This window comes from Lepidochelys kempii, chromosome 2 (assembly GCF_965140265.1).
Source record: "Lepidochelys kempii isolate rLepKem1 chromosome 2, rLepKem1.hap2, whole genome shotgun sequence".
NCBI lineage: Eukaryota > Metazoa > Chordata > Testudines > Cheloniidae > Lepidochelys > Lepidochelys kempii.
Window position 1 is genome coordinate 210,394,815 of NC_133257.1, and position 27,282 is coordinate 210,422,096.

At 39.7% G+C, this 27,282-nt stretch overlaps 1 protein-coding gene across 3 annotated transcripts in view; it reads left to right on the forward strand.

Moving 5' to 3' along the window:
- Nucleotides 1-27,282, forward strand: part of RAPGEF5 (Rap guanine nucleotide exchange factor 5) — a 219,319-nt gene that overhangs the window by 68,683 nt on the left and 123,354 nt on the right. For 2 of the 3 annotated variants that reach the window (XM_073333740.1, XM_073333743.1), the window contains exons 8-9: nt 14,756-14,832; nt 21,214-21,339. In XM_073333740.1, the coding sequence (XP_073189841.1) occupies nt 14,756-14,832; nt 21,214-21,339 (203 nt within the window). The remainder of the gene's footprint in view (nt 1-14,755; nt 14,833-21,213; nt 21,340-27,282) is intronic. The other variant, XM_073333742.1, reaches the window with a different exon arrangement.

A 27,282-nucleotide genomic window follows, 5' to 3' on the forward strand; every position in this document is an offset into this window, starting at 1 on the left:
TGTAAAGGACACAAAAATCATCAATTTCAAGTAGATTTTCACCTATCTAAATTTCAAAATGAGGTACAGGATATTGACCAAAATCGGTGACCAAAGATCAATGCATAGAATATGGAAAACTTCAGTGTATGTGCTTAGCCTTGGAACACTTTAAATTCCTTTTGAATTTATACTCTTGCAAGCCACGGTACATTAAAAGCTGAAGACAGATGCAAAACCTGCAGTGTGAAATTAACCTGGTTCATTTTGGCTTTTTTATGTAGCTGAAAGTCTGTGAGGATTGAAAAAATTTATTCCACTTTATGGAACAAAATAGTAGTGACATACGGTAAGTATGGTGTACTTATTGCCCTGTGGAGAAAACTGGAAAAGTTTGAACAGATGAGAAAAGGTTAAACTTGTGACCTTGATATCTATAAAACCTTACTGCCTTTTGTGGGTTTTTTTAAGGAGTCTTTTCAGTGGACTGACTTATATATTCTTTAGTCAGGACCTTATTTCACTCCACCTTTCAATTCCTTCAGATGTTCAGTTCTTAAATACGAGGGTCAAATTTAGAAGTGTGTGTGGGATAAGACAGGATTCTCATAAAAATGTTCGCTTCAGGTAACATTCAGCACCATTTCAAAACAATGACTTAGGAGTGCCCCACCTTAGGTAGGCACTGGTAGTGTCATCTTAAGCTCCCCTTCACCCATCTAGTGTTCCACTCTGATGGTTATGGAATCATAACTGGAAAAAATAGCAAAATCTGCAGGTCTTTCTCAAAAGCTTTGCTGCATTGTAGCTCTAAATAAAAGGTGCAGCTAAAAACACAATCAGCAATATTGTACTTGAAACAATTTCATGTCCTGAAGTAAAGGGCAGACACATTGGCTTGTCTGAAATGGCCTTTTCAAGCCACCAAAGTTGTTTGTGTAGTTGACGGAACACGCACTAGATTGACCCAAGCTCCTGCATGATTCTGGAAAGGTCATTCACTGCAGTAGACCTGCCTTTGGTTCACAAAGTTTGGACATGGCTCCCTTTAGTACCAAAGAATGCAGCTCTTTGTATCATCCAGTTAAGCTTACATGAAGTGTTCCTTCCTATCAGTGTCTTAATATCCTTAATACTCTGCATCTGCATTACTCCAACCCTTAGCTGTGCTGTGAGCTCAAAGATCCATTGGGTAACACGTGATAGATTTATCATACACTGAAACAACAAAGCTGCACCCTTTTTTCTCCTATGTATATTTAACGGTATGTAAATCACACACAATTCTGGGGTATTAAAAAAGTCATAGTCAAAAGAACATACTCTAGTAAGTTCAGTAAAATCTGCGGAGTTACACCAAGGAAGAATTTGGTCCTGTTTTGTTTGATTTTCAAGTTAATTTGAAACTCTTGGGATAAATATTTTGGCACATTTTATAAGGAATTTGTGCATAAGAATTTAATATTGCAACAAGATTATGTGGATGACACATGTTTCATACATAGCATCACAGAGTGGGCAACAGTGAACTGTATCTCATGTTTCAAGGCTTCAGACAGTCACCTGCAGGGGTAGAAATCTTTTCCCCCAAAGTATTTTGTGTTAGGAGTGTGTTTGTTTTATGGGGTTTTTTTGATCTCCTTCCTCGGAAGCATCAGAGATGGCAACAGCTGGAGATGGGGCATTGGACGGGGCAGGCCAATGTTCTGAGGTGGAACTGAGCACTCTTTCTCTCAGGTGCTCAACTGGATGTTCTTGATCACATGCTCAGAGTCTAACTGATCACCATATGTGGGGCTGGGAAGGAATTTTGCCCCAGGTCAGACTGGTCATGACCTTGGGGAGTTCTTATCTTCCTCTGCAGTGTGAGGCACGGCTCGCTTGCCAGGTTCATCTTGATCAATTTCTTACCATTGCAGGGTCTTCGGGCACTGGTGCACCTCAATTCTTCCTATTCTTTTCCTATGGCACATAATAGTTTAGTTTCCTGAGGGTTGTAATACCTTGGTCTAATTTCAGTTATATGGTTTAGTATGTGGGTGCTGGCTGCCCTTGGTGGCCTGTGATATTCAGGAGGTCAGACTGTATGATTTGTGTGGTTCCTTCTAGCCTTAAATTCATTGACTGTGAACTAAAATATAGTCAGTGTTGGTCCAAAAAGAGGTTATTGGGTGGATGTTTTGTTTGCATTCGCTCAAATAAACATATGGGGGGGGGGAACCCACAGACTCTCTTCTCCAAACACTCAGAATCCTCTTTGTTTCGTTTTCAGACTGAGCATGCAGAATGCTTTATGTGAAATAGAAGCAGTATTTCACCTCACACCAGTTGTTACAGCAGAGGTGGGCAAACTACGGCCCATGGGCTGGATCTGGCCTGTCAGGGCTTTGGATCCGGCCCGTGGGATCGCCACCCTCGTGGCGCCGTGGGTCCCGCACCGATTCTGGAAGCGGCCGGCATAGTGTCCCTGTGGCCCCTGGGGGAGGAAGGGCAGAGGGCTCTGTGCGCTGCCCCCGCCTGCAGGCACCTCCTCCTGCAGCTCCCATTGCCGGGAATGGGGAACCGCGGCCAATGGGAGCTTCAGGCGAGGTACCCGCAGGCGAGGGCAGTGCATGGAGCCATCTGCCCTCCCTCCTGCAGGGGCCGCAGGGACGTGGTGCCAGCCGCTTCCGGGAGGGGCATGGGGCCAGGGCAGGAAGGGAGCCTGCCTTAGCCCCGCTGCACACTGCTGCCACCCCGGAGCTGCTCAAGGTAAGTAGTACCGGGCCGGAGTCTGTACCCCACACCCCAACCCCCTGCCCTGAGCCCCCTCCCACACTCCTCCCTGCACCTCAACCCCTTGCCCTGAGCTCCTTCCTGCACACTGCACTCCCCTCCCACACCCTGCACTTCCTCCTGCACCCCAGCCCCTGCCCTATATTCATGGCCATGCATGCTATTTCCCCACCCAGATGTGGCCCTTTGGCCAAAAAGTTTGCCCACTCCGTGTTATAGTCTGCTCAATCTCTTGTTCTAACATTTCCATGTGTCATTCTCTCTCTCTGCTTGCTAGCAGATATCAGATGTCCATCCACAGTTGCCAACTTTCACGTGGTAGATAATCACCCCGATTTTCACAATAAGCCAAAAATCAAGCTAATCCCATTTCAAAGGAAGGCCAAAACAAGCCAATCCCTAAGAACCCCAACACTGACTAGATTCCCCCCGCCGTGCAGCCTGGGACTGTGGTGGGCCCGCTGAGCACCCCTGACTCTCTCCATCCCCTTGCTCCTGCTTGCCGGGAGCTGATTTTAAAAAAAGAAGCAACAAGCCACAAACTAGCCAACAAGCAACTCACAATCCAATTAAGCCAAAAACGAGCCCAATTTCTGCATTTTTTTCGTGGCTTTGGCATGTCTGTGACCAGTAGTTAATGGTCTCTCCCCCACCTTTCCACAGTTTTGCTAAAATGCATTCTGCTCCAGTAGTTGTCAGGTGACACTATTTTTTAAAGATACAGTAGCATTCAGTGCAGTTCAGAGTTCTCTGGGTTTAAATGTAATGCTCAGGAGAATGAGAGGTTAATAGTACTGGCTAGATGCGTATGTTTAGAGCATATGGACACACAGGAATTTTCCCTGACTCTCCCATTACTGCAAAAATTATTTAGTTATAAGAGAGTGGGATTATTTAAAGTTATTGCACCTGATTCTCCACTGCTTTTGCTTCTTGAGTGAAATAGGTAAAATCTTATATTTGTGCAAATCTTACACTTGTGCATAGGGAGCAATTTACACTCACTTTGCAGTGTAGCAAATGACTACACAAGGTGCAAGGCAATGAAGAATCAGACTTACAAATTCCAAATGGATCAATAATAGCTGAGTCTGTATTACAAAATAAGCATAAAATGCCAAGCTTGTTTAGTCAGAGGTATGTTTCTCAAATGAAGTCCTTGTAGAGCACAGTCATATTATGTAAAAAGAAAAGGAGTACTTGTGGCACCTTAGAGACTAACCAATTTATTTGAGCATAAGCTTTCGTGAGCTACAGCTCTCAAATTGGTTAGTCTCTAAGGTGCCACAAGTACTCCTTTTCTTTTTGCGAATACAGACTAACACGGCGGCTACTCTGAAACCAATCATGTTATGTGGAATTTGGGCAGTCAGATGTGGAGCAAATGGTAAGTAATTCACCACAGAATTAAGCTGAGACTGGACAGTCAGCAAGTATTGGTAAACAAAACTTAGATATACAATACATGTGAAAATCATAATGAAGACATTTCTCTAATATGAATGAATTCCAGAACATCATTTAGTATACTGGATATTATTATACTGTTGAAATAACAATGGTCCTATGATACTAGCATTCCTGTGTTTGACAATTATTTAAGCTGAGATATTGTTCCTGTTGAGGTCATTCAGTTACAGTGGAGAGGAACTGAACACAAATTAACCTTTCTGTCTGTAATGTGGTGTCAGACAGACCAAGTCTACATTTTTTAATTGCGTCAGTCTGCTCTTTTACTGACATTGGTTTTGCTCTGTTTAGATTTCAGAGTCCTACCATAGCTATTATCTGCTGCTCCTTGATAAAACTCTGCAGAATAAGAGGAAATATTATTGCGTTTTGTGGGGAGAGGTCCTGTTTCCTATTTGAGATCTGAGAAATGGTTTCCAGCATTAAGACCCTTGGGAACTATTTTCTTTGTGGAAACTAGACCACCATACTGAGTAACCTTCTGTGCAAATTTAATATTAGTTCTACACCTAAGGTCAAACAAAAGTTAATGACCATTTGCACACCAGAGATATGAAATCAACATTACATTTCATGGCCATGTCATTTTAAAACAAACAAAAGGCTGGAGTAATTTATGGTTAAATTGATTTAAATTACAAACCATAAATATTAAGAGCATATTAGAATGCTGTTTGGGAGGAACTAACATCATTGTTATCAGTGCAGCAGTTCAATCCACAGTTTACAAACACATCTATCCTATCTGGTGCCTGCTGAGCATTCCTAGATACAAAGTTATCAAATGATGCTCTAAGCAGGATTCTTTCTTTCTTTAATAATTTTTATGTATCTCTTTGTTTTTTTTTTAATTAGCTGATTTACTCAGCTGATTGCACAGCTGTCTGGGCAACACTTTCCCAAGGGCCTGCCAACTGTTTCGGAGCTATGTCTGGTTCTTGGTGGAGGGAAATTGACTACAGTAATTTGCATATGTACATGCATAAATAGCAGGGAAGAGTGAAGAGGCTTAAAGGCAATTTCAGTATTGTTTCTGAAAAGAACCATGTCAACCATGAGTTTTCCAAGCTGCATATTTACAATAATTCCTGGGAAAAGATCAGATTTACTGTGAATGAAGAATTGGCCAAATTCTGTTTTCAAGAGGTTTTTTTCCTCTGGGATTATGACAGTATCTTGTATTACAGCTTCTTGGATTTTCATGGTGTTCAGCCATTTTTTTCCCCTTCATATCTATATGTACAGCTGGGAAGATACAAGCAGGAGGGAGCTTGGACTGGCTAAGATCAGTCCCAAGATCTGAGGGCTGAAAAAGGTTAAATCCACCTTTGCTCCTTCTCTTCCCCCCATTTTTTCTCCCTCAGCCCTAGTCTGTCACCAAGCATGGCTCACCTAGACTGGAGGATCTGGCCTTTAGTTCCCACAATAATGTTAATATGGACTCTCTCATTATCCCCATCTGGAATATTAATATTCATCAGCAGCCATTATAATATAGTCAGATCATTCACAGTTGTCATAGCAACCAAGCCACTCTAGAGCTCAGTTGTCCCCTCCACAAATGCCTGGGGTAAATAGATGGGCCTTGCAGCATACCCAAAGATTAACAAGCAATATCACAATCTCAAACTTCATAATCATGAGTCAGGCCCCCCAAAACCATGAAATTGTCTTAAAAATCATGAGATTTCTAAAAATAAATGTGGGTTTTGATTTTTGAGCCTCTATAGTGCACTTACGTTACATTTTCAAGCTTTTCTCTGCAAACATGAGAGCTAGAAATTTTTCTTCTTTTTTATAATGAAAGATGAGATATCCCCATCATTGTTTGTCTCTGGGAACTGAGGATTTAAGAAAAATGCCAAATATTCTGAGCTGCATAGTAACGGTGATGGCAGTTATGTGTAAACATTTAAATAATTAGCCATCAAACTTAATACCCTACTAAGCCAAATGGAGGAAATTCACACCTCTTCTGGTGTTATTGTTCCAGGCTGGCTGGCTACTGAATTAGTATGACGATATTGCATTGGTTTGTGTTGTGAAGGTTATCTTTGAAATCCAGAAGGGAACTGGTTGCAGTTAGAAACTTCTTTTATTAAAAAAGAAAGCTAGCTGGGTTGCAGCACAATACAGCAAAACCCCTGGGAAGAGCTGAATGCTATGGGTTCCATGGATTGCTCCACACTTGGAGATTTCCACGGTTCTTTCCACTCTGTACATGGAAAGATGATTATGCCCAGAAAAGAGTTGCCATTGTTTAAATAAAACTGAATATTAAAAATGAAACTGTATATATTTTTATTCTGTGCTTGTCTATCCATCCTTCCATCCTTTTGTATTGTCTGTGTATTTTAAAATTAAATACCCCTAATTCTACTTAACATCTGGAATTGTGCAAATCATCCAACCCTTTCTCAGTTGCTTAAATCTTCCAGCGTGTCTTGTCTACTTTTGCACTGTTTTGGTAATACAAGCAACCCTAATTCCAGTTCATCCTACCATTAGAGGATTCCCCTCCCATTGGAGCTTTCCTCAACTGGTGTAGCAGTTCCTAGACTATGCTCCTTCTTGGCTGCTGGTGCAGACTGTGTCGTGCGAAGAGGAGAATGTGTCCAGGGTATGTCTGTGCCCCAGTAATCTCTAGCTGTGTATGGCTAGTTTAAATTATAGCAATCTCAAGGCTGTTCCAGCTCATGCTATGGGTCTAGCCTTGTGCGAATTGGCACCAGGATCAAGGGAAACAACAGGTGACTTAAAGCCGTTTTTCTCCCAACAACGAAATAACAGTCTGGAAACCAGATAGTCTGGAGTGCTGAGAAGCTGTGATAACATGTACTAATGGATGTGTTTAAAATATAAATTATTGACCAAATGGTAACTTGGAGTTGCTATGTCATGTGCACAAATGTTTGATGTTAAAAATTCACTTGCATATTATTAATAAAAAACACTGTTCTGCATGAGTCATATCTACTTTTTAAAAGGGGCAGCTCTGACATTTTAAAATTTGTTTTCCTCCAAAGTTGTAGTCCATATTAATTTCAGTTTTAAAAGCAGTAAAACACCTAACTTATGTTTTTATGCCCTTACAGTGAGGGCAGCCATCTATGTGAACACTATCCATTAAGATGTTAGCATGACCCATGAAACCCTCAATACCAGTGGGTTTACAAGAATATCCTGGCTGTAGTATGTACATTCTGATTCATCAAAGAATGTCATGTCAGGTCTTAAATGAAAGCCAGGATCACAATGGTCATTAACATCATTGTGAAATATATGTACAGATACTATGTAAGAAGTTATGTTTATGTATGCATACTGAAAATATGCGCTAAAGTCTGTATCAAGATAGAGATGACAAACAGGTTTTCTGTCATATAAAAGAATTTTTTTTGCCTGTCTCTGTTGACATGTAAATTAAGAATTTTAAGCCAACACGATGGAGAGTAATTTACATATGAAGTTAACACTGGGATGTGAAATCAACAGGGAGGCAGCATACCAGAGAATAAACCACTGGAGATATCCTAACTCCAGGTATGGTCAACGAACTTTGGGGGTTATAAGAAGGAGGCAAGGAAGACACCCCTGTATCTTGAGCCTGTGAAGTAAATGAGTAGTGCAATTACTTTCATGAAAATGGGATCACAACCAGCCTTAGTTGAAAATGCTGCAAAAAGCTTTGAGTGAGAGAAACTTCAATACACAGGAGGTTAGCATAATAGTTTAATCTTCCTAGAAAGCATGTTATGATTTTGTTTTGTATGTAACCCTTTGTTTCCATTATCCTTACTCACTATTTCTTGAATCTTTGATAATAAACTTATTGTTGTTTTCAGTATAAATATATCTCAGTGCCATGGTATTGAGCTAGGGGCTGATCCAGAGTTAACACTGGGGATATTAGGAAACGCTATTTCACTAGGAGGGTGGTGAAGCACTGGAATGGGTTACCTAGGGGAGTGGTCAAATCTCCATCCTTAGAGGTTTTTAAGGACCGGCTTGACAAAGCCCTGGCTGGGATGATTTAGTTGGTGTTGGTCCTGCTTTGAGCAGGGGGTTGGACTAGATGACCTCCTGAGGTCTCTTCCCACCCTAATATTCTATGAGCTCGTACAAGGTGGTCTGTATGCTGTTCTGTTGGGGCAACAGACCTCATATCTTCAGTGGATAAGGAGCTAGATCCTACAGGGGAATACTTCAAAGAGACTCAAGGACTGGAGTACACCTATTGTTAATCTGCATGGTAAGGTAAGGCCTGGCATAGGTCAGAGGAAAGTGCTTGGGTGACTCACAGGCTGATGATGTTAGGGAGCTGACACCCATTAAGCACAAGCAAATCTCTCTCAAGCTGGAAGTTGTTGTGAGAGGTAATAAGGTGACTCTCTGTCCTGGGTACCATCACAATGAGTACTCAGCAGCTCTTGCTGACAATTTTGGAAGGACAGAAGATATTAAGTCATGCTTCTTATGGAGTAACCCATTTGCTTTCAGGTCCAAATTTTTAAGTGTGTCCTCTGAAATTGTGGCTGCAATTTTTTGTGTTCCACCATCAATGTGTAATGAACCCACATTTCAGAGTAACAGCCATGTTAGTCTGTACTCGCAAAAAGAAAAGGAGTACTTGTGGCACCTTAGAGACTAACCAATTTATTTGAGCATAAGCTTTCGTGAGCTACAGCTCACTTCATCGGATGCACACTGTGTGCATCCAATGAAGTGAGCTGTTGCTCACGAAAGCTTATGCTCAGATAAATTGGTTAGTCTCTAAGGTGCCACAAGTACTCCGTTTCTTTTTGCGAACCCACATTTGTGCGTGCCTACAGTCATTGGAATGCACAGATCAGATAGTTAGATATCTAACAGTTTGCGCTTGTAAAAAGCAGATTTTTGCATGCACAGAACTTGGAAGTCTGGTAAAGTCTGGTTTGATGTCAGCTGAAAATTTGATCCTCCGCTGCCAGCCATTCACAACTGAGATTCTTATAATGGTCCAATGTATCAAACTTTTAACGAAAGTGAAACAGCAGGAACAACAGAAATTAGGGAGCACTAATGGTGGTGTTGGCACACAGGATGCCTTATTCTCTCTTAGGGAATATCTTTGTTGGAATACAGGGACAGGCATGGTTGAAAAAAAAATTCAGGATAGTCTTAGCTTTGCAAACCTTATTGGCCAGAGTTTTTTGCTTTTGAAAAATTAAGGAGACAAGATGGGTGAAGTAAGATCTTTTATTGGACAAACTTCTGTTGGTGAGAGAGACAACAGAAGTTGGTACAATAAAAGATATGATTTCACTCATCTTGTCTCTCTCCAATATCCTGGGTCAGACACATCTACAACAACACTGCATACAATGTTTTGAAAAATTAGGGGCAGTGTAAATGCCACTTCAAGTAGATCTAAACTGCCAATGTTTGTATGTCTCAGGGGAGAAAACTGAGTGTGGGGACAGATGAGACAGGTTGACTGATATCAGGAGTGGCAGAAGCTTCCTAAAAAATGTGTGTGGGGCCCCACTGGTGCCCGAACCATGGCCCTGCCCTTATGTGACCCCTTCTCCCCACCCTTGCGCTGCCCCACCTCTTCCCAAGACCCTGCCCGCTCCTCTCCGCTCCCTTCCCCCACCCCCTTTGCTCGCCGTTACAGCCCATAAAAAGTGGGAAGACATAACTCTCCCATTTTTAAAAGTGATGTGGCCATGGCCCTCTGCCCCCGCCCCCATTCTGGATCCCCTGACTAAGAGATGATTCTTACTTTGGCTCATCTCTAACCGAGAATACATGTTACAGCAATTGTGTTTTGAAGTCTGTAGAAACAAAAAATAGCAAACTATTACTTTTCCTAATGCCTCTGGCTAAAAATCAAACAATTAATTGAAAAAAATGAACAAAAAACAAACGAGAAAATCCTTTCTGGGCTGATAATTTATATGCCAAGTGTCAACCCAGAACTGACTTCTCTGGATGATTGGTAGACCCTTGGAAGACAGGGATTTAAAATGCAAGTGCTGACCCAACCTTAATTTCAGCCATATGAATGATACATGATTATTGTGCATCTAAGTGCATATTCCATTAAGGTTGAAGTAAGTTATTTCTTTCTAAAATAACCAAAAGAAATTAAGTAAACCTTACTTAGCAAGAATGATGATCCCCTTTGCATATAAATACCCACTGTCTCTCCTAGAAGAATTCTCTACTCCCACTATTAGAAAGGTCCCTGCTGTAGTCCACAGGGGAGCAAGGAAATTAAATCAAGCCATGGTCTGGTGATCTTTAAGTGACCATTAAAGTCAACATTCTGAACTCCTTAAACTCATTTGCAAATAGCTACTTTTGAACTGCACTTTAGCAAGCTAATGGTCATTTAACATCTTCACTTTTTCATTCACGGTGACCTTTCCTGTAGGTTAAAAGAAGGGAAAAGCTGTAGGTAGAAAGGGATTGGTTACTGTACATTCGTTTGCGGGTTTTTCTGCCTCTAGTTGCAAACCTTTGATATTGTTTGTGTAGCAATCAGATACGTATGGATTTAATAAACCATGTTGTCCTTCATTCTTATTACTATTTTATAAGAGAGCTTTTCCTCTGATCTGGACTACGTGTATTGTGAAGAGAGAAGCACAGTTTATACTGGCATAGAAGGAAGTGCTTGGCCTGGTTCCCAAATTTGCAGATTTTTATGTACATGTCACACTTCAGGAACTGTCCTAGAATCAACATTTGCTTGGGAAGTATTTTCCCATCCCACCCTTACCCTCTGGTCACTTTTGCTGCAGCTAAATTTTCAATGTCAACGCTTTTTATTTATTTATTTTTACATAAAGTTAATGAAAGGGCGAAATTATTGCCTACTTTTTTTCATTTTATGACTGAAATTCAGCGACATACACAAAGCCCATTAGGGTACCAGCCTATACCATTATACAGCCATAGATTTGTTTTATGTGTTTTGAGTTCAAGGGGATGTTCTTGTATCAGCACGGAAGCACTGTGTGTCTGTGTGAACTTCTTTCCTGTGTGTGTGAGAACTAATTTGTATACACAAAATTTTCTGAGTTATACCGTGATATTTCTAAGAGACTGATCTTGGTTTTTAAAATGTTTATAGGTGGAATATGAAGTAACTTTTTCATGAACAAATCATGAAGAGGTAGTTAAGGGTTGATTAAACCCTCCAATTATACACTTTGATGTTGAGGTGTTTGTAAGCATCATTGAAAAAAATATGTTCACCTGTCTGATTATTTGGAAGACATCACCAGATACATGGTCAAGATAAATGATTTAGGGGCAAATGGTGGCAGGTCCTTCTGTGGGTGTGCAAGGAGCAGGGAGAGAGGATACAAGGAGTATCTTTGTGCAGTAAAATAACCCAAACTGTTTTTGCTGAAACCATTATCCTCTTCTGAGGGCTGTTTGACCCCTACCCTTCCTGCCCTCAAGAAGAGACTTACAGAGTTCATTCTGTATACTTCCTACAGTAAGCAATCATTGAGGCCAATGGATTGGATTTAGATTGTGAGCTTTTTCAGCTTGTAATTAAAGGGCTGAGGAGCTGCACATACTTAGGGCTTGTTTACACAGTTTCCACGGCATGCATCCGATGAAGTGAGCTGTAGCTCACGAAAGCTCATGCTTAAATAAATTGGTTAGTCTCTAAGGTGCCACAAGTACTCCTTTTCTTTTTACACAGGAAGTTATTCCAAAACCAGGTAGGGCATGACTTTAAAGTAGAACAGCTAGTCCTGAGTAACTCCATGTGTAGGCTTTCTTATTTCAGAATAAGAAAATGGAATTATTCCAGAAAAACTATTCTGGAATACCTATTCCTGAGCCCACATCTACACTACAGACTTTTGCCAGCATAGCTCTGTGGCTCAGAGATGTGAAGAGGTGTGATTTGTAGCTATGGCTGTCAGAAGTCCATAGTTTAGATGCAGTTATACCAACAAAACTGTGCTTTTACTAGTGTAGCTTGGTTTGCTCATGGGGGAGTGGGCGTATTTTTCTGGTACAAAGTACAATTTTGTCCATACAAGCTGCATGCACGCTAGGTGTGCTTTGCAAGTATGGTATATACTGGATGTATTCCATTACTAGTAAAGGTCTACATTAGGAGCAAAGGCCTGAATAACTCCACGTAAAGACAGGCCTAAAGGCCAAGTCTACACTAAAAAGTTAGGTCGGCCCAGCTACGTCACCCATGGGTATGAAAAATCCTCATCCCTGCGTGACGTAGCTAAGCAGACCTAACCGCCAGTGTAGACAGTGCTAGCTCAATGAAAAAATTCTTCCATCGATCTAGCTACTGCCTCTTGGGGAGGTGGATTAACTACAGCGGCATAGGAGAACCTCTCTCCCATTGTTGTAGTGAGTGTCTGACACTCTACAGTGGTGAAGCTGCAGCTGTGCTGTGGTAGCAGTTTAAGTATAGGCATATCCTTGAGTTAAATACAGTAAAAGCTGTTTTATCCAGCATGTTGAGGGAATGGGGGGTGCTGGTAAGTGAAAAATGCTGGTTAACTAAGAGGGAGGGAGTTTGGGTGTGGGAGGGAGCTTGAGGTGCTGAATCCGGGGCGGGGGCTCACTTCAGGCGGCTCCCTACAAGCAGTGACTTGTCCTAGCTGCTCCTAGGTGGAGGTGTGGCAAGCGGCTGTGCGTGCTGTCCCGGCCCGAGCGCTGACTCCGCAGCTCCCATTGGCCAGGAACTGCATTCAACCTAGTAAATTTGTTTTTGCTTAAATCAAAAATATTGGCTTGCAGCTTTCTTCTGGCACAATTTACTGGTGTTTAACAATGTTAATTAAGCTAAAACTAGTGGAACATAACCTTCAAAATGCTTATCTCTGCAACCATTATTTCTGTGATGATTTTGATGGAAAGTGGTGTTCTTTGGTATTAGAAGATTGAGATCATTTTGTTTACATAGAACTTTCCAAAAGGTGAGGTGAGCGATATGTCTGCTTACTTCATTCTGTCAAAATTGACCATCATCAATCTAATGAAAGCAAAGGCATTAATTTTTTAATGTTGTTCTTTATGAATTACCAAGCCTTAAGTTTTATTTCTAGAAGAAAAACAGGAGTACTTGTGGCACGTTAGAGACTAACAAATTTATTTGAGCATAAGCTTTCGTGGGCTACAGCCCACTTCATCGGATGCATTGAATGGAACATATAGTAAGAAGAAGGTGGAATTTGCCATATAAACTGTAAGAGGCTAATTGATTAAGATGAGCTATTATCAGCAGGAGGAAAAAAAAACTTTTGTAGTGATAATCAAGATGGCCTATTTAGACAGTTGACAAGAAGGTGTGAGGATCCTTAACATGGGGAAATAGATTCAATATGTGTAATGACCCAGCCACTCCCAGTCTCTATTCAAACCCAAGTTAATGGTATCTACTTTGCATATTAATTCAAGCTCAGCAGTTTCTCGTTGGAGTCTGTTTTTGAAACTTTTCTGTCGCAGAATTGCCACCCTTAAGTCTTTTACTGAGTGGCCAGAGAGGTTGAAGTGTTCTCCTACCGGTTTTTGAATGTTATGATTCCTGATGTCAGATTTGTGTCCATTTATTCTTTTGCATAGATACTGTCCAGTTTGGTCAATGTACGTGGCAGAGGAGCATTGCTGGCACATGATGGCATATATCACATTGGTCGATGTGCAGGTGAACAGGCCCCTGATGGTGTGGCTAATGTGATTAGGTCCTATGATGGTGTCACTTGAATAAATATGTGGACAGAGTTGGCATCGAACTTTGTTGCAAGGATAGGTTCCTAGGTTAGTGTTTTGTTGTGTGGTTGCTGGAGAGTATTTGCTTCAGGTTGGGGGGCTGTCTGTAAGCGAGGACTGGTCTGTCTCCCAAGAACTGTGAGAGTGAGGGATTGTTTTTCAGGATAAGTTGTAGATCTTTGATGATGCGCTGGAGAGTTTTAATTGGGGGCTGAAGGTGACGGCTAGTGGCATTCTGTTATTTTCTTTGTTGGGCCTGTCCTGTAGTAGGTGACTTCTGGGTACTCTTCTGACTCTGTCAATCTGTTTGTGTGTGTGTGTGTGTGTATATATATATATATCTTCTTACTATATGTTCCATTCAATGCATCCGATGAAGTGAGCTGTAGCCTGCGAAAGCTTATGCTCTAATAAATTTGTTAGTCTCTAAGGTGCCACAAGTACTCCTGTATTTTTTGCAAATACAGTCTAACACGGCTGCTACTCTGAAACATTTCTAGAAAAGATTCTTATTTCCTTAAAACCCACCGTTTTGTCAAAAACAACTTATTAATATTTATTATTTATTAGTATGAATAATTAGTACTTTTCATGTAAATTTTACAGGCTGGAAAAAATAAGACACAGAGTGATTTGTCCAAGATCTCTCTGACTTAATGAGAAAGCTAGGATTACAACCCTGCTCTCCTGACTTTTCCTGTTCCTTCTAACCTGGATCATGCTACTGTCTATATCATTGTGATTTAAACCTGCCTGATTTCAGTACTCTCCTTTTTTGTTTTAGCAGTTTATCAAAGTGAAGAAAACAGCAACCAGGAAGCAAAAGGGCCAGAAGACTTCAAATATGCTTCTGATGCACAGGTAAATATATAAGAGTAATATATTTGAGGGTTTTTTTCTGCCCCACTTTTTTGGGGCCTTTAGCACTGGAACATAGACTTTCCCCTATGTTCTAAGTAGGTAACCTGTATGAGACAGAAACTATGCTAGATTTTGTCTCCCATAGTTATTTACACTAGACTGATCACATTGGGAGTAAAACTTGTGATCTTGAGGTTGGAAAGATGTTCTTAGATGGCATCTCAGTTCTGACTTGCTCATAAAAAATACCCTGTATCCCTCATTTTATTTTCAAATTGGATTTGTTTTTAAGTGGTATGTGCACGTGGCATCCTGATGGAATTTTAATAACTGTAAGTAGATGTGGATTCTGAAGACCTTTTTATTTGACCTATCTTTGAGGTTTTAAACCCTGGAACACTCAAAATACTATATGTAAACATGGCTAAATTATTAAGATCTATATTGACTTTTTTCTCTCAGCCTTGTCTTTCTGTCTGTCTCTTTTTTTAATCCTCTTCTAGCCCTAAGCTTAAGGGGTGTTAGGGATCACAGAGATCTGCTTTTATACCCAGATCTTCTACTTATTTTTAATATCATCCAGTTTCCCCAAATTACCATCCTTTCTCCTCCTCCTCCTCACCCATATCTTGCAGTTTTATTAGATGTCCTCTCTTACCCTGACTGCCAAACTCCTACTAAAAGGCCAAAAAGCTCAGACTCAAGTATGAGTACACAGCAAAGACCAGCTTGCAGCACCAAGTTTCCGAGCCTGAATCAATTGACTTGGCCTTGTGGGCCTTGGGCTGCAGGGCTAAAAATCAATGTGGACATTCTCATTAGGTCTGGAGTCCAGGCTCTTGAAACCTTTCTGGGAGGGAGGGTCTCAGTGCCTAGGTACAGCCCAAGTAGGATAATTTACCCTGCAATTTTTAGATCAGCAGCCAGAGCCCTGGGAGCACAAGTCAATTGGATATGCGCTCTGAGACTTGGTGCCATGGTTTTTTCATGCAGTGTAGACGTATCTTAGAAGACCTTTCAGCACCAGTTCACAATCTGAAATCCATTGTGTCTGTCTTCTAGAGTGGCCATCACAATAGTATATGAGCGCCAAACAATAAAAGTAGACAGGCTAAGCATTATTTTTTAAAGGAAATTTTAAATTCTTCAAAAATATTCAGTGTTCCAATATCTCCACTACACCATGGAATTCCATAGCATGAATGTCTGTTACTCTGTTCTTTTACTCTTAATTCAAATCTGTGAGAGGAAGAGGTTGAGTGCCTTAAAGCTAAAGAGTATATTAGAGAGCAAGGGAAAAGACCCAGGGTGAAATTCTGGCACCAAAACTTCAGCGTCTGTGTGTATTTCTGTCTGATTGTGCTTGGTTATCAGAATTAATTTATATGAATGTTCATTCAAGTTTTTAACAAAGATTTTGAAAACAAAAAGGTCATTATGCCTGCTAAGAGCTAATAAACAGCAAACTAATAAGATTACATGGAGAGATTATAAAAAACAATAACAATTTAGTGGCAGTATATCCAATTACTCAATTGAGTGCAAACCTACTTCTGAGTTTGACAAACATTGTAAAGCATGTTTACAATTAAACAAATAAATGGCCGGTGTCCAATAAGTGTGGTAATAGAGTTTGAGGATAGTCTTTGAAGAGCAGATGTTGTCATTACTCTAATTTAGGCACTTATGCTTGTATTTTAGATTTAAGCACTTGTAGTCCCTTTTAGTTCAGTGGGTCTACACACATTTTGCATATCACTCACATACACAGAAATGTTTGCTGGAGTTGGGCATGGGCTCCTTAGTCTGCAGGTTGACAAAGTTGAAAACTGTAATAATGGCATTGTTTGTAGGAGAGATATAAAGAGTCAGTGATTGTAATGCAAAATTCTGAAGTAATTGGGGGTGGGGTGGGGCTGATTCTGCTCTCATGGTGGTGTATATCAGGAGTAACTCCAGTGAAGTCTATGGAGTTACACTGCACTGATGTAAGAGTGAGGAGGATTATACCCTGTGACTTTTAAAATTGAGTGTGATGAAAATAATATGCCTTCCTATCTGCCTAGAAATCTCCTATTTCACCTTCATCTCATTTCTAGCTTGTTAATTTCAGTGTTCTTGTCTTTCAAAAGGGAATATTTTCCAGAGTACATTTCAGAAAAATATTTTGTAGAGTCAACATCTTTGCTTTTCAAACCACAGTAGTGACTAACTGATTTTCCCTTTGTATAAGGAGGGACAGTGAAATCTCTTGTGCTATTTTGAAAATTAAATGCACACCTTTAATTTTGTGCCATGAACAGTACTGAGCTTAATATAAAGCTTAAATTCTTTTGACATTATTTAAACTAAAGTCCGGTACAACTCTCACCTATGCAATTTGCACGCAAATAAATTGTGGATCTAAAGTTCAGTACTTGCACCTCTAGCTACCTGTTAGAGGAGCAAGTATCAAGATTTACACCCAGAGGGGTTTTTTTTGTGGGTACAAATTGCACTTGCTGATAGGAAGGCTAGCCTCTAACTCTTTTACTTAACAGCATTAAACACATTGTTTGAAAATTAAATTTATATTGACAAGTGAAAATGACCAAGAATATTAAAATCTTATTGCGTCCTCATAACCGGCTCTCAGAAACTATCAGAATAATTTAATTAGTTGACCTAGATGGATTCTTACATTAGTTAGCAGAAAAATTATTCCAAGTACTATAGAAAGTCAGAATAACTGGAGAAATCACAATGACAAATAGGGGTTTTGTACCTTCTGTTTTAATTATGAAAAAATATTTAGCCCTTTATATTATAGCTCGCATTAATTACACCAATCAAATTAAGGCTGAATTTGAAAATATTGTCTACTTCCAACATTGATTATGCCTCAGCTTCCCTGGCAGATTTTTAATGTTGTCTTTCTTTTTTGCTGAAACCACAGTAAAGTACATTTTATTGTGTTCGCCTTGCTACCTTAAATAAAAGAACAATAATTCATAAACTGGCCATTATTTGGAACTGGACCATGTAATCCTATGAAATTGCTTATGTGAACAAAGACTGCTTCTGTGGCAAAGGTAACGAGATCAGGTTCTACTCTCACTATGCTCAAACATGTAGGAAGGAGGTAATTATTCTATTTTGTTCCACTGAGAAAAGGTGGGAAGTTTGGCAAGTTTTCTTCTTCCAAGATGCTCTTTTCACTTGAACATTGTGGGTAGGGTAACCAGATGTCCTGATTTTATAGGGACAGTCCCGATATTTGGGGCTTTTTTTAATATGGGCTCCTCTTACCCTTCACCCCCGTCCTGATTTTTCACACTTGCTATCTGGCCAGCATAGTCGTGGGACTAATTGTCCCTTCAGACAGGAATTTTGACTTCAGTGGGAATTACATAGCTATATCAGAGGGCAAAATTGGGCACACTCATTGTGAATTTAAATTATCCAAATAAAGATAGAGTTTAAATCTTTAGTTATCTTTAATGTTGAAGTGTGCATACTGCGTATGTGTGTGAGTGTTAATGTCTGTTTTATTTATGAGATGTTTTTCATACCGTCTAAACATATTTACGGAGCAGAAACCACACTAGCAATTAACAAAGCGTGTGAATATCAGTTAAGGGATTAGTGCCAGCACTAGGCATAAGGAGACTAAACAATTGCTTAGGGCCTGAGCAGCTCAAGGGGGCCTGCTATTCGCTTTTTTATGTATTTGTTAGTTCCAGCTTAGGGCCCCCAGTATTCCTGCTTAAGGTCCCCCAGTGGGCTAGCACCACCTTTACAAGGGATTAATAGAAAAAGGAGTAATCCTCCCCCCATCCTAATTACTCCCTCAATTTTTTTTAAATTTTTTTTTAATAAATCCCGAAGGCTTGCAACGTATGCTGAAGGTCAAAAAACATTTATTGACTCATTGAGGGGGCATTGCATTTATATGGTGTTCTTCACTAAAAATGTCCTGCCTCAATCCACAGACATTTTAAATATTGGGACTTTTATCTTGGGGCCACTCTAGTGATCTCAGTTGTTAAAATGGAACATAAAAAGGGCGAGGAGACTGCCTTTAAGGTAGTCCGGTTCGAACCTTGCATGGCTTTATAGGTCAATTTTTAATTGTACCTGGGTTGGAAGCTAATGTGAACTATGGAGCATAGATGTCATGCACTCAGCTAGAATCTCTACCAAGTAAGGGGTCGGACACGCATTGCATTAGCTGTAATCTCCAAGTGGTCCAGCTGTAATGTATTACCGTCCTCTAAACTGCAGATGGGAAAGGCATGACACTGCTGGTGAGATCACTTCCAAGATGAAGAGTCAGTCGTCTTGACAAAAGTAGATGAAAAAAGCACTCTTGCCTACTGGTTCTACTTTATCAAAAACACAGCCATGAAATCAATAGGAAGCCTAAACTGTTCACCTTATTATCAAAAGTAAGGTAGGGATACAGATGTTACCTACACTGCTTCCTTCTGATGTTTCCCCCAGCTGAACAATGTAACGTCCATCTTGTCTGGACTCAGCTTCAGACAGATAGCTTTCATCAAGGCCCTAGTCACTGCTACCACCTGTAGCTATGAGAGTGTGTCATCGATCTCAGATGAAAAGAGACATGTAGATCAGAGTCATAAGCATATTGATGGCACTGCAAGCCTAGCTGTCTCACTACCTTCTTTCAGGAGCCCCACAAATATACTGCATAAAAGATGGGCTAGTCTCGCAAATCCATTTTTAGAGTGGGGCATATCCTGTATTTGAAAGTGACCTCCAAGGATATTTAAAATCTTTTGCTTCTTTATGCTGTATATAAAGGCCTGAGGAGTGTTCAGTGTTTTTTTTTTTTTTAAAGGAGGTGGGGGGAGGGAGAGCCCTTTGGGCTGTCACAGCTTAAATGATTGATCTTTCACAAAGACATCATTTTGTCCTAAATGTTTGTTAGGCATTGGAGTCAAATAGATGTTAACAAAACCATACAAAAATCAGATTTTTAAATATTCTGAATATAATTCTCTACTCTGTTCATCAGCTTTCAGTCTCTCTTGTTTCTTGTGATATTATAATCTTCCTAGTTCTCCAGTTGCCATAGAGATTAAGATAAATTCAGTTTACACACGTGAGAAAGGATGGGGTATGTGTGGATTTTCTATGTTTAAAACCTTCCTTTCCCACCGCACATCCCTTTCAGGCTGCCTTTATACAATGTAAAAAGGGCACAAGCTCATTTTCCTTCCCTCCCTGCAACCTCCCGTCTTTACACATCCCCTCCCTGAACCTCCCAATGTTCATGCTGATAGCCATCAGGAAACATCTGGGCTAGTAATGGTCCTGCAGTGTCATCCAGCCAGTTCTCAATTACGCAATTAAAGTCAGAGGCCCTGTGTGTGATCAGGTCATGGATGGTGATAGAACATGACTGGCCACTGATTTTGCAGTAAGCAACATGTACCATAGAGGTACATGATAATAGATAATATTTTACAGTGAGGGCTCACGTGAGGTCTCAGATAGCTATGTGTTTGAAATGTCTGTGTGAAGAGTGTGTCTATGCCTTCATTATTATTTATTATTTGTATTATCATAGTGTCTAGGAGCCTCAGTCAAGGACCAGGACCCCATTGTGCTATACTCTGTACAAACACAACAAAAAGACAGCCCCCTGCCCCAGAGAGCTTTGCCATTTTTACAAACACACGCCAATGCTGTAGACCAAAACAAAATACCATCAAAATAAGTACCACCATGGTTCTCAGCTAGAGTAACTGGTAGTATTTTATGTTTAAAATAATTGAAATCTAGTGCTAGTTGTAACGTATGCCACATTGTCCTCCTTTAAACAGAATTGAAGAATTAATTAATACACTGTATTTACCTCCTTTATAATGGAGGAATTAATTTTGTGTAACTTTATTTAAATGATGTAGTTTACATACATGAAGAAGTGGCAGCATTTGAGAAAGGGGAGGTTCTGCTGTGTTATTTTTAGGAATGACTCTATTGCACTCCATCCTTTTTTTCCAGAACTGTTCCTGGCTAACTTTCCCATGAGTTTTTAACCTCTTGCTATGGTTCTCTTATGTAACAGGAAATAGGTTGACAGGAACAAACAAAATACAAGTATATCAGTCACACACAATAGCAGTTGATTTAGCTAGCCCGGCCTTCAATTGCCTAATGTAGATACAGTACATAGGGTAAATCAGCTGTGCCTGAGAACTTCTTGTGCTGTTTCCCAAGAAGCAACTATTTTATTCTAGTTCAGCAAAAAGCTCAGAATTACAGTGAACATGAGAGAACAGATGTTTTTATTGTAAAGTTAAAACTTGTGTCACTGTCATGTCCTGGGATTGTGGATTTAAATATTTATTTGCTCTTTCTCCAACCCTCAAGGCAGGGGTTTTATGCAAGCTCCAGGAAAGAGATGACATTGGACGGATTGAACTAGTTCAGAAGCTGGCAAGGGAAAACTGTCAGTTTTTGCAGGTGGATAGAAAAGAACCAGAGAAGACAGAACAAGTAAGACATTTCTCATTTGTTTGTTTAGAAGGGAAAGGAAAGATGTTTTCTACTTTGTTGTAAACTTAAAATAAAAAATATTTGATTTTAGGTCCCATGGCACATTGAGTTACATCTGTTCTGTCATGTCAAATGGGCCTCCTTCAAATTCACAAAATCAAAATGGAATAAGATTTGCATATTATTTATCATTATTATTTTATTAACATTAACAAAAACTGATAAACCTTGCTAGCTTATAATAGGCATGAAGCCATTCTCCCTCAGGTTAGGGGAGTGATTTCAGAGTGTTTTCTGACAAAAAGTTGGTCATTTTTGTGAAATGCTTTTCTTTTAAAGATATGTTTCTCAGATTTCTTTTTTTAAAGGGATACATGGTTAAAGTACCATTACTTTTTTTTAAAGAACCTGAGAGAAAATTATTCTGCTTTTATAATATTTTGGCAGAAAATATTACTGGGAACTTTCCAACATGAATTATAATTGGGTTTAAAATAGTGAGTTTTTACAGTTTCTTTTTTTATTATTATTGTGTATTCAACCAAAACTTACTTTGACTCAACTGAAGAAAATAGCAATCTGCTGCTCATTGCTTTTAAAAGCATTTATTCAAATAATAACTATAGACTGAAAATGCATTAAAATACTAGCTGCTTTGCTGATAGCACAATGTAACCTTTTTATCCTCCTGCTGCAGATTGTTTGTTCAGGTTTCATTTGATGGGAGATGCTGTTTTTGGTCACATACTCATTTAAAACTTCTAAAGAAGGGGAAAAAAAACTGCGACCCACTTGAGTCCTGAAATGCAATGTGCATGTCTCCCCCATTTTTATTTACTCTGCAGTACAAGGAGACTTCTCGTGGGTCAGCTGAAAAATTATTCTTTGCTTAAGTAGAAGTCAATCAACACTAATGTAATCACAAACAACAAAGCAAAAGGGAGTGATGAAATCTTACTTGAGAATGTGATGATGTTCTGTTCAATAGTATATATGCTCCTGTCTCTTGCAGTTAAATATGTAATTATACCAATGGGCATACCCGAGGGAGGACAGCAATTAGCCAGGCTGATCCTTGAATTGAACTGATCCTTGGTAGATCCATTAACTGTAGGCATCTGCAAAAATTTCCACATATCTTTAAACTGCATTAGCAAAACACAGTTGAACATTTAGGAGCTTATGAAAGTACAATTTTATACAAATAAAGGTTTATAATTGTGTTTTTAGGATTATTCAGCAAGAGTACAGGTTTTAGGACCAGATACTTTTTGGTAATGATTTTTCAGAACTTCAGTGGTATCTTGGCTGCTGATTTTGGTCATTCTACTGGCATAGGCTAACTTTTGTGTCAACTGTCCTACTGGAGTCTGTGATTTCAATGCACAGCAGAATATAGTACAGTTCTAAAAATGGAAAGGGGTGTAAGTGCTCACTTTTTCTTAAGTCTTTATTCTTTGAAAGTTTTTTGCATGTTTTGCAGAGTGACCGCTTCAGCCCATTGAGAGACAGCTGTCCTTATTCATGTTGAGTAGTACCACTCTCTTCAATTAGTTTTATTGGGCTAGATTATGCCATTAGGCAGAGCCTAGAGGAAGGGGTGGGGTGTGTAAGCTGTATAATGGGAAGAATTGTGCCTTGGGATATGTCTACACTGCAATAAAAAAAACCCACATTTGGCCTGTGCCAGCTGACTTGGGCTTGTGGCCCCGGGGCTAAGATGCTGTTTAATTGTGGTATAGACATTCAGGCTCAGACTGCAGCCTGACCTCTGGGACCCTCCCACCTTGCAGGATCCTGGAACCGAGACTCTAGCCTGAGCCCGAAAGTCTACACCTCAGTTAAACAGCCCCTTAACCTGAGCCCCACAAGCCCAAGTCAATTGGCATGGGTCAGCCATAGTATAATTGCAGTGTAGACATACCCTCAGAGACTTCCCTCCTGAAGCACAGTTCATCCCTCGCTCCAGGGATGTGAATTTGGTATTTTACTGCTGGCCTATATGAGCAGCTACTTATGACAACTGTGATGTTTTCTCAGCTGTGCTAACGGGCATGTTAAGGGATGAAGTCAAGTCTGCATCCATTCCCTGTCTAGGCACTCTGGCATCGGTGGACAGTGTCCACTTGCTCCTTTGTGCCTAGACCTAAGGTCTAGGTAGCCCATGGAGAGGTGTAAGGGGCTTTCTCACTTCCCTTTGTAGGTGTATAGTCTAAGAAATCATCTAGCCAATTGGCTTTAGTGGGACTACTCACCAAGTAAGGGATTACTTAATACGAGTAAGGATGATTAGAATCTAGCCCTAAATAAGACTACATTATAGAAACTGAAAGCAAATGAACTGCCCAGCCTCTGTTTTCATCTGAAATATTAAAGAAACAATAGGCATCAGGATCTGGTGTTCTTACAAAACAATGTGTATTAAATATATATCCAGGTGAATGTCATGTTTAAAAACATCAATTTACTCTAAGCAACTACTTAGAAATACATCCTAATGGGTAACCTATAGAGATAGTAAAGTTGAGGGAATTCAGTTTTCCCGTTAGCATTGTTCTGTGTGTTCTCAACAAGACACCAGTTTCCCCATAACTATCGCTGCACTGAATCTTCCATTAGCCTTCTCTCCTGCTGTGCTCAATTCTATCTTCATGGATGACCTGCCCTCCTGAAATGAAAAGTGTTCTGTCTATACTTGAAATGTACATACAGTCTTCCATGCGCCTCTTCCAATATTTGTTATTGCATCCCTTCAGCAGACAGTTAACTGTGGTAGCCTGGCTGTAAATGTATCTTTAAGCAGAAATTGCACTGGTTAGCAGAACTGTTTGTTTTGATGAGGCTTTGACAGTGTAACGTTTTGAGTTTGTTCCTAAAGATTCTTTATCGTGTTGCTGGAAGAAAAGATACTGTTTCTAAGAAGTTCTAACATCAAGGATTTTTCTTCTTGTGTGGAATGTTTAATCTGAATGGAATCCTCATTCATTATCCTATAGGTAGATACACAGACAAGAAAATTTTAATATAGTTAAGATTTTAAATATAGACATCTTGAGTAAAAGGAACCTAATTAAAACAGTAGTATTTTATATTTCACTCAGAATAAATATTTAAAAGTCAGGAAATCTGGAGTGAAACTTTTATAGGCAACCTCAATTGTGACTCCATGTTGCCAGCAATGACACATCTGATGGAGCTATCATAAGATTCAAACAGCCCTGGAATTTTTAATATAATTGACAGCAACTGTTAAGGTAATATATTCTACATGTGTGCTGATTCTTATGTACCTTCCTCTGGGAAGGAGGAGGCCTCAGCTTATTTTAGTGACTCCAGTACCCAGTCAACTTTGGCCTCATTGTTTAGGGTGGTCAGGGTGATGTAAATCTGGTAGGCATTTGGAGAGCCGGCTTTGGAGGCCAAATTTGAGTGAGTGGTATTGTGATCTCTTGCACGGGACTGCAGCAAAACTCAACTTGGGCTTCCCCATGATTTGGGCCCTGGCCTTATACCTAGGTTACCTATTCCTTAATCCAGACCTGAGGTGAGTTTAATTGCTGATTTATGAGTCCCATAATTATCACAATTAGTTCTGCTTTGTCCTCAGCTAATGCAGAGAGACCTTGGATTGAATGTCCCTAATTTATATATTTCAGTTAAATCCTATTTGTGCCACCAAAGTTTTGGATAGCCTGTTACAAGCTGTGCAAAATGCACAATCAAAGGCTTGAAAGATCCTCGTTTTTGTAAAAGTAAAACAGTGAAGAGGAGTAAAATTTGTGGCTCTCACGCAGTGCTATTCACATAATGTAGGAACATGTGGAATTACAGGATACCAGGATGTACAACCCCTTCCTTTGAGTTATGTTGTATTTCCACAGTAGTTTCTTTCCTCCACATGTGTGATCTAATCTTAAAAAACTTTTACTAATTAGTAGTTTATTCCATAATGTTTAACTACTTTGTATAGAAGGAAATTCCAAATAAATACTTCTTGTGCTATTCCTTCTTTTACTTAGTTTAAGTTGATGACTCATTGTTCCTGGATTTGACAGTAGCTCAAATAGCCTTGTTTAGGGGTTAAAATATTAAACTGGGAGTCAGAACTGTTTACGATAGTACATACTTCCAAACAGTGAATCTTACTGCAGTTGATGAATGTCTGCAAAGTGCTTTGAGATGGTTGGTGTGGAAAGACACAGTAGAAGTTTGCACCCTGAATGTAAGAGTGTTGGGAGGAATATACAGAAGAGAACCACTCGCTTGAGCAGCTGAACAGAACTTATTGCAGTAAGAATGAAGTAGGCACAATAACTTCTCCTGCTCTTTCACTGCACCAAGCAGGAGTCTCCTCTCTGTACAGAGCTCTTCTGAGCCTTGATTTGCTGTTAAACCTCTTTGATTATTTATTTGTATTGTGCCTGGGAGCCCCAGTCATGGACCAGGACCTCATTGTGCTAGGTGCAGTACAAACAAAGAACAAAAAAGTTAGATCCTGCTTCAAAGAATCAGTATGGTCAATTAAGTGGAAAAGTCCTCAGACATGTTTAAGAGCCAAGTTGTTTCCCCATACCTTAGTACCTGGTTTCAATCTTTTTATTCTTCCTGGATCATTTTCCTCCCTTACCCCACTTGTCAGAGTGTCATTGTTGGCCTGCCAGATGGGAGAGCCACAAGGAAGAGTTTCCTACAGTGGTCCAATTTGGAAACCCAGCTCCCATTTTAACAGTCCTTTGAACAAACACAATCTCTTAAAAATGCTTCTAGAATTCTAATATTGTTATACTTCAAGTAAACACCAGTACTGAAAACATGGGTGCAAATGTTCTGCTTGTTTAAATTGGCACAACATCTTTGAATCCAATGGAGCTGTGTTAGTTTGCAAAAGCAGAGAATTTCTCATTCTTTCAGAGCCCTACAGTTGCAAAATATTGTACTCCATCCTGTGTTCTCCTCAGAAGTTTGTAGACTTCTGTGAAATCCTGTTTTCCATAGCATATAGACCAAGTTTCTGTAAGCTTTTAAAATAAATTAAGCTCTTAAAAATGTTTAATTGTACCTTCTCCATTTAATTAGTAGCCTTTTTATAATACAATAATAGAATATTTTCCTCCTGCTTCTGTGTGAGTCATCTATTTATGCTTCCTGGAATTTTCTTTTTGCTAAATGTTTTCAAGTTTTATCTGTCAGCTTAACTCCTATATCTTTCTCCAGCTCATTGTTTTGTAGGGTTTGGCCATATTACCTTTTCTTATTTTTGTCCCTAGATTCATTATCATACATCTGTGTAGACTGAATTGCATAAATCACTTATCTGCTTATGTTTCTAGTCTGATGAATTAATGTCATTTTCTCCCTTTAGAGAAGCAGAATTGCCCATTCATAAATCCAAAGTAATCTGTTTTTAAAGCTGTCCTTTTTTTGTATTTACTATTTCATCTCCGTATTTCTATGATCAGGAAATTGCATGATATTCTGCATGTTCTTTCTTCCACATTTTTGATATATTGCACACATATATTGTATAGACCTATAACCCTGACTCTATACTAGGTGCTTCCTTCCATCTTAAGTTACTTCCACACACATGCAGGGAACTTGAATGAACTGAGTTGTCCATGTTTCTGTGTTAAGCTAAAGAAAGTAGTTTCCTAAACCTAGAAAGAAGACTTAAAAGGAACGTTAATAATGTTTGTGATGTGTAGCGCTCAAGCCCAGTTCACAAGTACCCAACTGTCTTCAAGTTTCAAAAGAAGTACTTTTATCCTGTACCTCACATTGGGCCAAATCATGAAGTCCTTTCTCAGGCCTTGTCTACACTTACAGAGCTGCAGTGGTGCAGCTGTACCGCTTAGTGAAGACGCTACCTACGCTGATGGGAGAGCTTCTCCTGTTGGCATAGGTACTCCACCTCCCTGAGAGGCGATAGCTATAGCATTAGTC